At 40.7% G+C, this 16,840-nt stretch overlaps 1 protein-coding gene across 4 annotated transcripts in view; it reads left to right on the top strand.

The window, feature by feature from the left end:
- ABLIM1 (actin binding LIM protein 1) overlaps positions 1-16,840 on the top strand; it is a 213,833-nt gene that overhangs the window by 172,803 nt on the left and 24,190 nt on the right. For all 4 annotated transcript variants that reach the window (XM_075423804.1, XM_075423803.1, XM_075423801.1 and 1 more), the window contains 3 exons: positions 877-1,032; positions 5,867-5,902; positions 7,177-7,306. In XM_075423804.1, coding sequence (XP_075279919.1) covers positions 877-1,032; positions 5,867-5,902; positions 7,177-7,306 — 322 coding nt within the window. The remainder of the gene's footprint in view (positions 1-876; positions 1,033-5,866; positions 5,903-7,176; positions 7,307-16,840) is intronic.

Raw genomic sequence — 16,840 nt, 5'->3', positions numbered from 1 at the left:
GAAAACCATTTTGAATATTCCTTTTCAGTTTTAATCATCAAACGTATTTCTGTAAGGTAGGTAAGAATATATGATGATTTTTTAACAAGTCTTCTTTTAAGTGAGGAAAGGTATTAGCTATCTAAACTATATGTAAGGCCTCTTTCTGGCTGTGTCTTGCCTCTTTCAATAGGTTCAGCTGTCTTTGGAACTGATTTCCTACTTCCATTTTTTTAACTAGTTAGAGCTCCTTGAGGTTTTAGTTGAGAAAATAGTCAATGTTAGTACTGTGTAGTATGCAGTTAGTAAGCAACATATGCGTTAGAAGCTTGGGTGTGGATGGAGTGATGAGTGCAGTATAATAGTTTCAGTTAGAAGTTTCAATACACAGTCCTGACAAATGGTCCCGCTTGCCTTTTTATTTCCTTGTAATAAGTTGTATTTCCTCTTGTGTGCACAGTTATAAATTGCCTCTCTGTCCATGGTCTTCTGCATGGAATCCTCTCATAATCTCTGTAATCTACAAACTAAATTGATGTTATCACACATTTTACATATGGGAAAACAAGAGCAGAAAGGTGAAAATACTTGCCTGAGGCCACAAACTGAATCATTTGCAGAGCTGAAGTTTCCAGCTCACAAATGCGACTGAGAAATTTTCGTATTAGACCGATATATACAGTGTTCTTTCTTTTTTAAACTGAGAAAACATTGTGTGCTTTTGCAGAGGAGACCTACTGGAGAAGAACAAGAAGCAATCACTTGGCATGTAGACTGCCAAAAAGGGTTTTCCATAGCAACAGTGTGACAACAAATACACAAAAATCATAAATTGTGTAAACAGAAATTGCTAGTACATTTGTGTAAGTTAATTTATCTTCTGTCTTTGACCTTCAGGCAAAAGTAGACAATGAGATCCTTGATTACAAGGATTTAGCAGCCATTCCCAAAGTCAAGGCCATTTATGACATTGAACGTCCAGACCTAATTACTTATGAGCCATTCTACACTTCCGCCTACGAGGACAGACAGGAGAGACAGAGTCTTGGAGAGGTAATGAACCGACAAGCGACCCATTCTGCTATAAGCTTTACTCAAAGCCTGCTTCGCTTCTGTCCTCTTTTGAAACAATTTCTAATTGACACCGCTTGGTATTGTTAACTGGTGCTGTTCAAAGTGCTTTTTGTCTGTTTGATCTGGGTTGAATGGGAACAATCATGATGAGGTCTCATGTGTGAAGCTGCACAATTAGACACACAATTAAACACCTGCATGAACACCAACCACTGGCAGAGGAGTAGGAGGAGGGAGGTTTGCAGGCTGTCTGCGTGTGCATTCTCATAACTCGCCTGGATGTCCTAGTCTTTGGGTACAGCAAAGCCCAGAATGTGAAGGAAAAGCCAACCTGGTGGTGTGCTGTAGAGCACCGATATTCACAACAGAATGTGAGAATACCGTGGTGGTCCATGGCAGTAAAAGGATTAAGAGTAGCAGGATGCTTTCTCTCACACATATTGAAGGGAATTGTATTTCCAGAGAGCTTTGCCAGACGTACTGGATGAAATCTGAACTAGGTCAGGATGAGGTGCTTCCACCTGGGAAAGCAGGCTGGTTGTGTTATGGAAATAGCTGCCTCACGTTTTAAACTGCTGACGTGTAGTAAGGATTCTTAAATCCTGCAACACTACCAAAAAACCCTAATTTATTCTCTGAAGTTTGTATTTTAAGATACCTTTCAGGTTGTAGGGTCCCCTAGTTTTTCTCAGGTGAACTTCTGTAGCTGCAATTACTATTTACATGGTTCCAGTGCAGACTGTGAAGTGCGTTTTGTCATGTACTACGATCTGGCTGTCAATCAGACTTCCTGAATGCAAATCTAAGTGGACATGAAAATGGATTTGCTTCCTTGCAATCTCAGTGACTTTACTGACTGTAACTGAATTGAGTACAAAGATGAGCTGAGGAAGAAGCAAGTACAGTAAATCATTCAGGCACCAGTGGTCTGCAGATGCCCAGATCAGTGACTGATAATCTGCCTTCTTAGCAAGGTGTTCTGCCCACCAACAGATGAGGGCTGCCTCAGTTTTTGTAGTTTGGTCTTTACCGCTTTGTAGGGTCAGTCTTTTATATTATTGGAAATTACGGAGACTGTTCAGCTCAGGAATAGGAGAAGAGATTAATAGGTGAGAATATTACAGAATTTCCCCCCTCAGATTTATGTTGGAAGTGAATCCAGCTGATATCTGATTCAAAGCCACTGTGAGATGCATTGGTGACCTCTGACCAGTTCCAACAGGCCTGACCGTTCCACAAAATCCTCTACAGACACAGGTCTCTTGTTAGTCACAGAGGAGGAACTAATATCACCCAGAGAAGGTGGGTTAAAGTTTGTTAATCCTTGAGAGGAAGATTCTTGCTCACAATGCAGTATGTTGGAAGCTGATAAAGCAGTGTGGTGGAAGCTCTCTGCCATTATGGTTGTTCTGGGGATAGGCAAAAGCCTTTGGGGTTTTCTTATCCCGTATTTTCACCAGAATTAAATCCAGTTAATTTCTGGTGACTACAGAAATTTGTTCTGGAAACAAGAGGGCTCTCGCCTTCTTTTCAGAGGATCTGGGTTTTACACCCAATGCTACTGCTGACTTCTGTCACCTTGGGCAAGTTACCTCACCTCTTTGTACCTGTTTCTCCTCCCTGCCCTTGCCCTAATGAGAACACAAGCCCGTTGGGGTGGAGTGGTCTCTTACTTTGTGTTTGTGTTGTGGTAATCGAGCAACAGTAATCTTGGTACATCATACATCAGTCACCATCATCTTAAAAAAGCAAAGGAGGTGACATGTTTAGTCACGGCAGGGATTTGCAGACTTTGAGTGATTTAACCTGCATTCTCTTTGCGAAATGTTCGTATGTGGTGGTGGTAAAGAAAAACAGAGCCTGAGCTTAAGCTTGGACACTGTAGTGCCCTTCATCGTGATTTGGAAAAAAAAAAAAACCCGCCAAACTCTACTAAGAAAGATTTCTGGGTATACAGGGGAGGAGATGTGCCAGAGCCACCAAAATTAGTGCAGTAGTAGAGACAAACCTTAACTGGAGAGAATGAGCTACAAGAAAATAATGTGCTTTAGCCATAGAAAGTGAGAAGACGCAGCACGAGACTTTCTGCTTCAATGCAACGAGAGGAAACTGCTTTGAAAAATTTCTCATCTCTCTTGTTCAACTGAATCCCAGCCTTGTTTTTCTGGAGGTCTGTGATGGGAAACGCTCTCCCGCAGCACCATCTGGCGGGACCAGGCACTGTAGGTGCGGATCTGCCAGAGCTTAATGGGAAGAGAGAGGGAGCTCTGGAGAGGTGGCTTAGCTTCTGATGCAAAAGGGAAGAGATACAAAAAGAGATCTGTAAATAAATTTTCTGCTACTGAGGCTGACCCTAATGTGGTAATAACGTTTTGAGAAACTGGCAGTTACTTAGGTTCATGTCCCATAACTTCTGCCCTGCTAGCAGCAACCTGATTAGCACTGAAACCATCTTTTCTCAGTTCTGAGTTTCATTGGGTAAGTAGTGAGAGAAGCAGCGTTTTACCTGCATGTCCTTTGTTTCTAGCATTCTGTCTGTTGAAAGCATTGAATGTCTGTAACAGCTTTCAGTAAACAAGCTGTCGTAAAATGAGAACAGTGTTTTTTCTAATGTGGTAGGTGATTCAGAATGGAGCAGGCATCCTACCTGGGAGTTCAATAAAAAGACAGTTAAAATGAGTTCAGTGCAAAATGCTGGAGCTTGTGTTACAAAATGACACCTGTAAAAGTCTGCAGAAATTTCCCAGAGCACAAAATGACCTGTACAACTTCAAGTGTTAGAGCAGCCCCTTAGACCTCAAAGCGATAGAGCATTGAGGTTGTTGCAGTGAGTAGAAGTTTTACTGTAGTTTTGGTCAGAACAGACTCTCTACCCAGACTTTTGTTTGTTTGTTTGTTTAATCTGAAGTCATCACTCTAGATTTCCACTGGCTTGCTGTCTGGAACTGAGCTGTTTCTTCTCAGTCGACTGCGCAGTGTATTTCAAACTGACTAGTGTAGACTTCTGCGATAGACCAGACTGTAGAAGACCCCATAAACCCTGAAGAGCCAAGCGTTCCTTGGCAGATTCGGAGCTGGAGATATGGCGGTTTACCTGTGCATAATAAAACAAGAAGTTGGCTGCAGAGTGTGGTTCCATCTCCCAGAAAATTGTGAGATGATGTCAGATAGTGATGGAGTAAAAATGTATGGAAGGTTGGTCATGGATTCAACACGTTAGTTTCTGGGATGCCTTCCCAGATTCCTGTGACTACCTTTTACAGTAGTCATTACCTTAGCAACTAGGCAACCACAGCAGATTGTGGAAGTTTGTTTATTTACAGTAACACAGAAATTACTAGTACAAAAATGTAGGAACACACATCACAACATGTGCTTTTTTCATTCATATTGAAAGTTTTACAGTGGCTCTCAGGTTTTTTTGTGAAGAGTGATGCTACAAAGCACTGTGTACAATATGGCTCATGTGGAGCAAAGTTTTTTATGGATGCTGCTGTTAGATCAGTAATGAAACGGTGGTTTGCTGTACAGAACTTGTGCAGTTATAAGGATTAGGACAACAAGAATATAGAAGACATTAGGACTTTGGTGGAAAGTAATGAAAGCAGTCTTTAAAAAGCTTTGTGTAAACTTGCTGCAAAGGAGGTGTTCTGTATCCAAATAAAAGATGTCACTACTTTGTTTGGATATTTTGCATTCACAGTGTCGCCAGCTCCATGAGAGTTAATGACCTCTCAATGCAAAATGTAAAGCTGGATATTTATTAGCAGAAATTCTGCATACGTTTTACACTACTGCTGTTGCACATTATTGTTGTAATAGACCAGAATCAGCAGTTTTGCTTCTGAGACATTATCTTAATAGCTGTATCATTCTGTAATAATTGTGGTCTTATTTAAAAGCATAATCTCTTGCCCAGTTTATTCCGGCAATTAATTAATACTAAAGTTCAGTGCATTAAGAAAATAATTAAATCCTGATCTTCCAGCTTCAAATTGTCTTGTGATTAAAGGGCACATAACTGGTAATTATACACATCCTTTATTCTTGTTTGTACCATCAATGTATGCATGATCTTATGCTTCATTTCTAAAGGTGTTTCTTGCCTCAGTTTCCCTGTCTGTGTAATACAGACTTTTCGTAATATTGTGCATATTTCTGCCCACTGGCCTTTGTGCAGTTCTTTCAATACACAGGCTGGTAATTCCTGTCTGTTCTCCTTATGTAACCATGGAAGACTACAGAGATTTAAAGGAGATAATATCAAAGAAATGTTGATGACAGCTACGTACTCCTTTGCATGGGTATGAAATGTAAAGCCTTGGGGAGAAGCACAGTTTTGCCAGAGTGTATGTGTTGGAGGAAAAACATGCTTCATCCTGGAAGTTATTCTGTATTTCTGATGCCATGCAAAGCTCTGAGTTAAGATTATTTATTTTTGATTTCCACTTTAAAGATTTCTTCCTAACAGGCATGGTTATTAAATTAATAGCCCTTCCTGATTTTGATCTTTACAGCTATGTATTAATTGCCACAAAGATTAGATGGCTGAGTTGATGTTGCATGATATTTGAGTGAATTTGTCACGCTGATAAAGATTATCGCAGAAACTTCAGTTGGTTCGATGATGTATGGACCAGTCCCTGAGCAATGTGGAAAAAGCAAGTTCCAGTGCTGCGATGGCCTTAGTAATTTCTGTATTACCATTTTACATTGCCATATATCCATGTATCTGCAACAATGTTTAGACTGCCATTTTCTGGTCCAGCACATGCAATGATGTTTCCATAACCTTATTTTTATGTCTTTGCAGTCTCCACGGACATTATCACCTACCCCTTCTGCAGAAGTAAGTTTGGTGGAACCTTCGGGGGCAGCATCTTATTGTGATTAGAATTACTCACTTCAGCAAATGCAGATGTTGGTTTTGTTATCAGTCTGATCCGTCTCTGTTTGCCACATGGACACATTTTCTGAGTAGTGAAACTTAACAAAAAATAACTCTAAAAAGAAAACAGTACCTTCTCATTCACAGATTGTACAAAAAATGAAGCTACCACCCCTGCCCATTTGTTGTCTATAAAGCAGAGTCGTTTCTCCAGCAGAGGTCACTTCTTGTGCGTTCATCCTGCTTGAGGCACAGGCGGACTCGCATCTCAGGAGCTGGATGATTTACATGAGCTAAAATGTGGCCCCAAACAGCTAAATAATAAGCCATGTTTGCTGCTAAAACATTAGCAGCTTTGTCTTGAAGAAAATATAATTATGGTTTGGTTTGGTTTTGCTTTTCCCGAGGAGTTGATCTGAACATCACAGTAACACAAAACATTTGGGAAGTAGTTTGCCGGGATACGACAGATGCCGTTGTGGAAGTGTTATCATTTTGGGGGTGGGGAGTGTTGCTTATTTGCAAGATAAAACCTGTGGTGATTGCTACATGTTACAAAAGTGACTGTCAAATTTCTTGTAAATCTTCCTGCATTAACATCAGTCCTACCCCTTTTGTCCTGGTTTGGTTTTGGGGGGAGTGGGGTTTTGTTTGTTTTGAGGGGGTTTTTTTTGGTTGTTTTTTTATTTGCTTTCTTTCCTAGGAAGCCAAATAAATTGAGTGACATATGAGAAGATGTCATGTTTTCACCTACAAAGGGAACCTAATTTTGATACTAAATACCTCTTGATGTATTGAGTCGAGACGCACTGTATATTAAGCCACCAAGAGCTCTGTGCCGCAGCAATTGAAGCCTTGCTGGTCTCCAAGTTAGCTAGCTGAAGGCTAGCTCGGGCATCTTGTATAGTACGCTGCGTGCTCTGAACATGCTCTGAATGCAGCTCCCCGTGTGGAGTCACAGGCATGTGGGCAAATCTAATATTATATAGAATTTAATAGGCATTACAGGTGGAGCTGGAACCTCCCAAGACTGAACTCTGACCCATAATATAAAAATGGATTGGAGTCTTTGGAACAGATCATTAGAGAACAGTAATAATGAAGTAGGTTGAAAGCTTAAGGGATTTTGTTATTTCAGTACCTTCTGCTGACGTCTTCAGATCCATGAAAGTTAAGTGCTGCTAAAAATGTGTAATGTGCATTGACATTTATCAGTGAATGCTTCTGTTCTGCAGGGTTATCAAGATGTTCGGGATCGCATGATTCACAGGTCTACTAGTCAGGGCTCCATTAATTCTCCAGTGTACAGTCGTCATAGCTACACACCCACCATGTCACGTTCCCCTCAGCATTTCCACAGACCTGGTAAGGGCAACTGCATTAGAAGTGTATGTAAAACTCTTGTTTCTTTATTATGTCACTTAGTGGCACAGCGAAGCACTTGTTTCTCTTAGCAGTGAAAATTTAGGATTGAAAAATTGTATGTTTTAATATCTCCTTTTCTGCCTGTTCTTTTGTTCTTGATCGATGCAGTCTTTTGCACTAGACCGATAAGTGTTTCTTACATCATAAATACGGACCTTGTGGTTTTGTTTCTGATTAATTGTTTTTTAAATCTTTGCATGTTTCTGAAAGCGAGCAAAAATTTGCAGCAGTGAATCACAAACTACATTCTGGAATTTAGGAAAAGCATCACATATTGGAAACAAAAAGTTATGGCTTGGCTATACAGAAGCCAGTAATGCAGGATTTCTCCCTCCTAAAAAGCAATGCATTTTAAGCTTGGTGCAGCCATGGAATCTCAGATTCAGCAGCAAAACCCCTAGGTATTCCAAATCGCCAGTAATTTTTTAAAACATAGACTTATGGTTCGCAAGGTAGATTTCTTAAATAAAGCCATAGGCTATTGCCTGGGAACATTTAAAAAACACATCATTTACTGGGTCAGCACTGAGCTACAAGTTCTATGTACAGGTCATTCAAGTTCCCAGTGCATTCCGAATTACTGATTGTGTGTATTAAAGCAAGATATGAAAATCAACTTTTCATTCATACCCAAACTGCATAAAAATTTATCTCTAAATGCTAATCACTGAATACTTTCCAAGACTGATTTTATTGTTTATGGTAAAGAATTAAATCTTTGTGATCTGTTTTTAAATTAAGTGATACAATCATGCAGTTCCATCTTCCTTGGTGATTACAGCTGAACAGTTGGGATGCCAAAAGCCCATATACAATAGGAGCTGCATTTTTAAAATTAAAGATTTATAATAGAGCCACCACTGTGGAGCTTGAATGCTGTAGCCATTTCCTAGTGGGGGTGGGCTGAAAGCAGCTAATTGTGTCTGTCAGTGAATGCCTTATTTAAAGGACCCAAGGGAGGTGGGACAGAAGCAAATTGTGTCTGATACTTAGTGCTGACAACATGACACTGTTGTGGTTACAACTGTTGAGGTTACAACTGAAACCGAAAGAGACTTAAAAGCGTGAAAAAGCTGCAAACTTCTGTCTTTTGATTCTGGCAGTTCTGAGGGGATTTTTCCATTTATATCAGTTGAATCAGGGCTATGGACAAATCCAGGCCCTATTCCAGACTTTACTGTGACTGCGTTTTGCTGTCTGTCCAGTCAAGGGCCTTCCCCAGAAGCAGTCTCTGTTTATGTAGCTCCTGTGATGGGCTGATGGGCTCAAGCCAGAGTTTGGATCTAAATGTCAAACCTTCAGAAGTTTGCAGCCTGAGGGATTTTCAGAGAAGATATTTGTTCAAACTTATCTCTGTTCAGATGATCTCATCTTTGGCTCACCTGTTTCTGTTTCTCATATGACATAGAAGTAATTCTGTAGAATTCTTCATTTTGATCTTTACTACCCTGCCTTGGGGTAATTGTTAATGCTACTTTATAATTTTCCTACAGTAATTGCTCACGCTGAATGATAGCACATGTATATTTACTGTTTTTCTCCTAATGGTACTTCTTATCATCATGTTATTTGCAAGAATAATTTCTCTCTGAATAAACCCAGTGGCCCTAGGTAACTTCTCTTTGGCTCCCAGCTAGCCCTTGAGAGAGAAGTGAACCACTGTGTTGACGCTGTCAGCATAAGGTTCTTCAAAAAATGGAGTGCTACATGTTTTGGAAAAGTTTGCAGCCTTTTGCTCCCACAGTGCCCTAGCTGGTGTTGGCAGAATTTTTGGAATGTCTTAGAACAATAGAAAACAGCTTGCATGCCTCTTGACTGACATCTTTTGGTCAAGCACTTTTCAAAACAGCTGCTTTCCTAACTAATTGCGCGTCAATGTTTACGATGTTTGCACGCTGGTAGCAGGCTACTCTTTGGTAACAAGGCATAGATGGAAAGCTCGTTAAGCCAAATAAACGTTATGCTAAATTAGCAATGCAGCTCAAATCTGAGCATCTCTTCTAATAATTCCTGTAATTTTCTCTCACATATATGAACCCTTTAACCCTTTATGTACGTCTTTAACCTTTTTTTCCTCCTTCCTTCTTTTCAGAATCCTAATTGTTCAATGCCTTTTTTTTTTCTTCCTTTGAAGCCTCCTTCCCTGCCTTTCTCTTATTGTTTTTCTTTGTTTTCATTTTGTTCTGCCCCCCGAATTCCCTGCTGCCGCAGAGCTGCTCTCTACTGGTGTGCAGCGGTTGTCATACCTGCGCACGAGCAGTCTCAGCTCCACTCACCATGACTCCCGCCCCAACTCCCCCTTCCGACACCACTTCATCCCCCATGTCAAAGGTAAGGAGCCAGGCCTCCCCAGGGAGGGCCCTCCAGGCTGGAGATTTGTTAGCATCATTATGTCAAAGCTGATAAGGTGTATCTCCGTAAGGTTGTCATTGGCTGTGTAGCTGAGCATGCCTCGAAATGTGCCGTTACACTTAAAACTGTGTTAGAATAGACATAATGTCCTTTTTCCAGAGGAAATATGTCATTTCTAAGGGCCCTAGTTGAAGAGTCGTCAAGCAATTACCTACTAGAAATATACAGGACAGCATTATCATTTACTGTTTAGAACCTATATGGGCCTGATTTAGCTTCTTTCTAAAGCAGTACATGGCAATCACTATAGCAATTAGCATACCAAATTTAATTATTATTTTCATATTCTTAAAACACGTTTTCAAACATTGACTACAAATATTGCCCGGATGAGAGAAAGGTGATCGAAAAAATGGAGGAAAAAAAAAAGATTATATAAAGATCAATGGCAACAAGGAAGCTAATCATTTTTAATCACATTGGCAATAATTAGCGCCCAACAAAATAAAATTAAATCTCTAGGCCTCTCCTCAACTAGTGAGAACTGGCAGACTCTGCTGAAGGCAGTAGAGTTGCAGGGATTTACACTACCTGAGGATCTGATCACTTCTCTTTTTTTCCAATCTGTTTTTTTCCATGGTTTGGTTTGGAGGGAGGGTTGTTCTTTCATTGTCTCCCTTCAAGGAGCTCATTCAGCTCAGTAAAGCTTTCAGTTTTGCTTCTTGCTTTTTGTGAATGTGGTTTCACTTTTATTTCTATGGGAGCACTCTGGCTGTGCCGTCTCTTCTGTTGGGGGAGAAGGGCATAGCTTGTATCACCTACAAGGGCTCAAGAAGAGTCAGTTAAGTTGAACATAGATTCTATTCTGGCACCACTGATGAATGTAGAAAATCAGAAACTGGAGGTAATAAAAAACAACTGCAAGGACGTTGTTGCCATGAACTTTCAAGAAATGCTAATAGATCTCAATGTTGTAGCTCTTCAAGCAGTCAGATCACCATTACTAATTTTACTCTTGCCCTTTCTTAGATTTTTTGTTAATATGCACTTTCAACTTTCGATTATGTCACTGTAGAAGTAAATCTCACTTCAAACTTAAAAGATTGGGACCCTTAAAAATAGATACTCTGCTCATTTCAGCATGCAGTTAATTCATAATCCTTGCAATTTCAACATTTCTTTGCTGTAAATCCAAATTAATGCTCACACTCTTTCAAGTGGCATTTTCATTCTTTTTCTGTTGAGAAAATTGCTTCTTCAATAGATAAATCAGAAGAGCTATTGGAAATCCATGGCTATTGTTTTCAGATTTCAAAGAATTACCTGGTGTGTAGATTATGTATGTATCTCAGTTATCGGTATGAAAGGCCAAGTGGGATTACAAGCACTGTAGACAAAGGGGTGGGTATGGTTCTTATCAGATATGTCACATAAGACATTGTAAGAATCCACAATTTTCTGAAAACTTTACGTGAAGGTCTTAGGTCTGGACAGGATTTATGTGTGTAACTCAGCAAAACTCCCGAAAGCTGAAGTTCGTGTCAGTGTGACAGTGTACACCGTCTGAGGATGCAGTACATTTGAGAAGGGGCAAGTAGCAGGTAACCACACCTTGTAATTCACGTGGCTGAATTGAAAGAGTAGTCTTTTAATAGCTGGTTCAGAGAAAGAAGCACCGTCTTAAGGTGACCTAAGTTTAGTGCCTAGGTTAATGTGGTGGGAACATCCCCATGGTTTTCATTTCTTTTTGGTTTTCCTCCCTGTGGAGGAAGGTGACTACTCAAAAAAAACCCAAAACCGCACTTTTGTGTTTCAGTTCAACACTGCACGCTGAGTTCCCTCAGAGCATTGAGCCAGACTCAGACATTTATAAAACATGCACAGATAAAGTAGTTTGGGGTATTTTTGGTAATGATCTGGAAGAAAATATGAAATAGTATTGCAGAGTCCCCTGATGGCGTGCAGACTGGGAGAATGCTAGTCAATAAAGAACAGGAACAACAGTTTTCTTAGTGAACAGTGTAGCCAAATGTAAGCTATGCTTCTAAGTGATGTTGTTGATCTGTACATGCTGGGAAGAGCAGAGAGTCTGAAGAGGATGTGACTGTTCCGGTGGATGTTAGGGTGGATGGACAGGACGGCAGAAAGAGATGCTGCAGCTAAAAGAGCTAAGTAGAGATGTTGGGTGCTTGAGTAAGACCTCAAAGAATTGAATTGGTAAGTCCACGGTCCCAGCAGGACAGGTGACATAAGAAACACTGCAAAAGCTTCAGGGAAGGACCATCAAATAATTCCAAATCTCACAGTGAAAAGTCATGGCTGTTAGTGTATTAACACTATCAAATGGAAGGATTTGGTAGTGATTTATTCAATGTCTCTGTATCTGTGTGGTAACAGTAGGTTCTTCCATATAGCAGGCAAAGATACAACAAGGTGCTATGTTAGACTTAAATTAGATAAAAATCATCATTGTTTCTCTGACTTGTTTAAGGTGAAGATAAGTAGCTGTTGAAACAGCTTAGGATAGATTTTTGTCTTCCTATTACTTCAAAATATTGAAAGATACTAAAGGTCAAAAGGCCTGAAGACCTTTGTAATTTTTCCAGTATGTCAAGTGATCAATGAAGTGCTCACAGAACATTAGATGAATAAATGTTCATAATGTTTCCTAAGTCAGAGCCAGCTCTGTCTTGTCCTGTAAAAGGAATATGATGGAAGATAGGTCTTAATCAGATATACTCTGAAAACACACATAGTGGATATATGCATATATATATGCACTTAAAGAAAAGACAAGATGATAGGGAATGGTAATATTTTTGTTAAATAAACCTGTCTACTATTACAGCATGTAGGTTGTAAGTGTTTTCAGAGGAAGAGGTAGTATAGCTTGTCCAGTATATAATTTGGGGGGAGCATGTGGGGATTTTTTTAACATTTGAGTAGTGTTGAGTGAAGTCCAGTTGCACTATATTGTATGTCCTCTTCACTACTTCATGTTCATAAATAGATATTTTGCTGTCAACTGATGAAGTTGATCTGGATTGCCCACTCTCTCTTCATTTGGCCTCCTTGCATAGCACATGTCCAAGTACCCCCTTTTTACGTCTGTGCAGCAGAAAAGAGAATATTCTGGCACTGGCTGCACCTAATGCAACTCCCTGATAGTCTTGTCCATATGGTTTGTCTTGGATATTCTAGGTGTCTGTTTTCAAAGTTTAAAGAACTGCATTATTTCACCCTTGAGAGTAGCATTTTAATGTCTACTAGGGAATTAGACCCTGGTGAATATCTCTGGAATGAGAACTGTAACACTATGGGGTTAATTAGATGTGATAGATACATTTGCAGTGATTCAAAGAAGAGGAATCATGTCGTCTCCTTTGTACTTGGTCAGCCTTTCACAAAGCTGCTTGTACCTTTAGCATTTATAAGTTTGTAAGAAAGATTTCATAGAGCTATAGTTTCGTTAGGTAATTTTCTTTAGGTGCAGGAACATAATTTTCAAACACCATGATGATAATGACATTATACTTGTGTTATTTCAAGCCAGAAAAGTAGACATTTAGACCAGTTTCAGTGTGCTTTCATACAGCGTAATCCTTGAACAAGCGTAATGCTCAAGTCTTGTAGACAAACCCAAATGTAAAGAACTTTGGGGAGCGAAGGGACTAAATATGCCTGAGAAAATCTTAGAGTTTATAGATGTAACTTATATGTTGAACAAGTTGGAAGAAGGGGCAGTATGCATCAGCTTAGACTTAATTTAATCTCATTTGGACTCTCTATTGAATTTGGTCTTGTCTCAATAAAGTACTGTATTTGCTATGAAAGAATCAAAACAAGCCCATGAATGAAAGAAACCCTGACCCTACTGAAATCAGAGACAAAACTCTCATTGAGAGCCAGGATTTCATCTCACATGCCTAGAATTTTTCAGAGGCATTCAAGAATATTGCAAAGCCCCCTTAAGATTTCCGTGTAAAAGGAACTCCAAAGTACTGGGTATTCCTGCTCACAGATCTTCCTGTTCGGAGTCTACCCACCTTCACTGTGAATTTGGGCCTTGGTGTTCACAGGTTCCTGCTTTCCTTTCCTGAGGCAGATCTCTGAAATCAAATGCTCTCTCTGTGTGAGAACTATTTCCGTGGTTTTGTGGATGCAGCTGGAAGCTCTGCTCTGGAAAACAGCCGGGCTTTGGCTGTTTCATGACTTTCAGTTTTGGGCAGGAGATGAGGGCAACACATCTGGACAAGCTGATGAATGATGATTTCACGAAACCTGAAAAGGACTGAGGGTTTCAGGTGCCGCTGAGCTCTTTTTTCTGTGTCTATTCAGGAGCAGAGCAACTAAACGGCAAGTTGACTGAAAGCTCAGTGTTGGTTGCATGTGGGCTGTTTGGCTTGATGCTTGTGGTTACTGACACGGTGGGCCCAGTGGTGAGCCCGTCAGAAGGCAGCAGGGACCTGCGTTACCTTGTGCTGTCTGTAGGCAAGCAATTCTGGTCCTGACTGCCAGGGGAGGTCTCTTAACAAACTGAGCTGTAGAAAATGGGAACTACCTGATGGAGCAAACGGAATGAAAGAAAAAAATCCTGTCAATTTGACTTCTGAGGCTACGGTGCTCAGGTGGTTGATTTTTGTATTAAACTTACTCTGTTATCTCTTAACATCCCTCACCCACCTGTACACACACACACTCGACTTCATGCCAGGGGTATGGGAGCTAGTTTTTCCTACAGTGTTGGCGAGCAGGCGTGCTCGTGTTGCCTTGTGGAGTTAACACTAGTTATGGTACATCTGAAACAGTGAGAGAGACAGGCACAGGAGGAAGGCAGGCACGGCAAGGAACCCCAGTCCAGAGCATGAACAGCCCCTACTTTTACATAAAGCTGCAAGCAGGCTGGCCGTGAGGTCCCGGGCAGCAGGCACAGGCAGGCTGGCAGCTCTGCTTTCTGGTGTGCCTGTGCACGTTCCACAGATGTCAGCACTGCTTCCATAAATTGTGGGTGATTTTACAGCAGCATCTGAAGCACTTAAGCCTCATTATGAGAGTGGGCTCATCAGGGATGATCTAATGAGAATCTAAGTAGATGTACCATTCCCTCCTGCAGTGGTTGGAGGTAATGAGACTGCCATCCTAGAACGTGTACAGGAGAGTCGTTTGTCAGTACTAGTAGGGGTCATTAGGAAGAGAGAGACTGCGCAGGAACCACAGGAAATACAAGCCAAGAGAGACGTCTCCCCAGGAACACGTGCAGAATGGTACCACGCTAATTGTCTGCCTGGTGCTGCATGCATTATACAACAGTACCAGTTCTCTCTAAACAAATTATCTGTGTGCCAGATATGAGATTAGCCAGCATACGTTTATGGATGTGAACATACTTAGTTGTGTCTAGTAGAGATAAAAAGGGGGTATAAGAAGGGTTTCTTGGCTATATTTGTAGTGTCGGTGATAGAGGCGTTGTAAATTGAATGTGCCCGCATTTTGACTATGAGCTCCCAACAGGTAAAGTGTACTTGTGACTTCTTTGTTGTGGCAGTCCACAGGTCAATAAAACCCTTTTGATTCTTCTCTTTCATTGAATATACTAATTGCCAATGGAAGCAGAAAGTCAGAATGACTTGCTCTGTAAAGCTTATAAATGTTAGAATTAACTGTATCTTGAGGCCATCTCAGTATTGATGGGATTTTTCCTATTAAAAAATTATTTTGCTGAAAAGTAACTCATAATTGCTCAATAGAAACAAAAGGCATAAGTAAAATCAGCTTAACTGAGTTAGGTGTTTCACCATCACAGTATTTCAAGGGTTGGACAAGTCGAACACAATATTGGAATTGCCAAGTAAAGGACCATAGATTGAAATATGACAATATTATTTTAAATAAGCATTCATGTTGCTTTTCAGAGTTAGTAAACCTAGCACTTACTGGTAGCTGGTCAGAAGCTCAGCATCACTGCACCCAAAATAGAAACCCACCATCAACTCGTGATTGAAAGAGCATCATGTTTGGGGGACATCGTGTACATTAAGTCAGTCAGGGCTGAAATATCCGAGTGGTAAATACAGAATTTTGCACATGCAATCTTCTAGACAAATTTTGTACAGCCAAGCCCCCTGAACCATGCATGGAATTTTTAAAACAAGTATGTGCAGATGGGTTAACTTGTATACTGATAGAGGCCTCTGTGGCACATCTCTCTCGGTAAGGTTTGTAAGCAGCATTTTTTTTTCTCCCTTCTGGTGCCTTTTAGACTGGCAGATGACTGTTCAAGTAAAAGAGGAACTTTTCTGTAAAGAAAACTTCCTTTTTCTTCCCCCTCCCCCCAAATATATAAATAAGAAGTGTGATGAGTCCAAGGTTTTGGGTCCTCTAATGGAAGGCAGGAAACCTGTAAGCTGACAGGAGGCCTGCAGTTTCTTTTTCGTTGTGTTATATGGCACTCCTGTACTTGTCTGCCCTGCCCTGGTCCACCACCTGTTTTTTTCTTGCTTTGTTAATCAGCTTTTCTGGAGTTTTTTTTTAAGCCCTCGTACATACCTGAAAAATGGAAGGGCTTTGATGCTCCCCTACTTCTCACCGTTGTGAACATCCACACCCATGTAAAATAAACATCCTTGTGGACGGTTTTTGCTCGTGCAAGTTTGCACTAGTGTGAAGAATGGAACAAAGTAAAAAGGCGGCAACATTCTTTTATGGTACACACAGTCATGTGTTTGGATGTCTGGCTGTTAAGTCTCGATGCGTGGGGATCAGCCAGCATGGTTCTGCAGCAGCCCGCTTGCCCTGACAGACACGGGAGCTTTCAGGGCCATTGGATTGCCATGGTGGGTTGTTAGGAGGCAAATAAATAGTCCTGGTAAGAGTAACCCTACAAATGGAACATAACATGTGCAAAATGGAACTTCAGTTTTCAGGTATTAGAGTCAGATTTGCTAAATCAGCAGTGGTGAAGTATTGTCACCAGAGCCAGATTTGGCATTGACAGGGATTTGGGGTGACAGCAACAATATGGGCGCAGCCACAAGATGGGCTGCAATGCTTTACAAATTATTTTGCTGTATCAAAAATTTCCTACCAGAGAGCTAAACCAATGAAAGAGTGTGTATAGAACAG

The sequence above is a fragment of the Opisthocomus hoazin genome, chromosome 6, assembly GCF_030867145.1.
Source record: "Opisthocomus hoazin isolate bOpiHoa1 chromosome 6, bOpiHoa1.hap1, whole genome shotgun sequence".
NCBI classification, from domain to species: Eukaryota; Metazoa; Chordata; class Aves; order Opisthocomiformes; family Opisthocomidae; genus Opisthocomus; species Opisthocomus hoazin.
The sequence above is the reverse complement of the archived record's forward strand: the minus strand, read 5'-3'. Positions and strand labels throughout refer to the sequence as shown.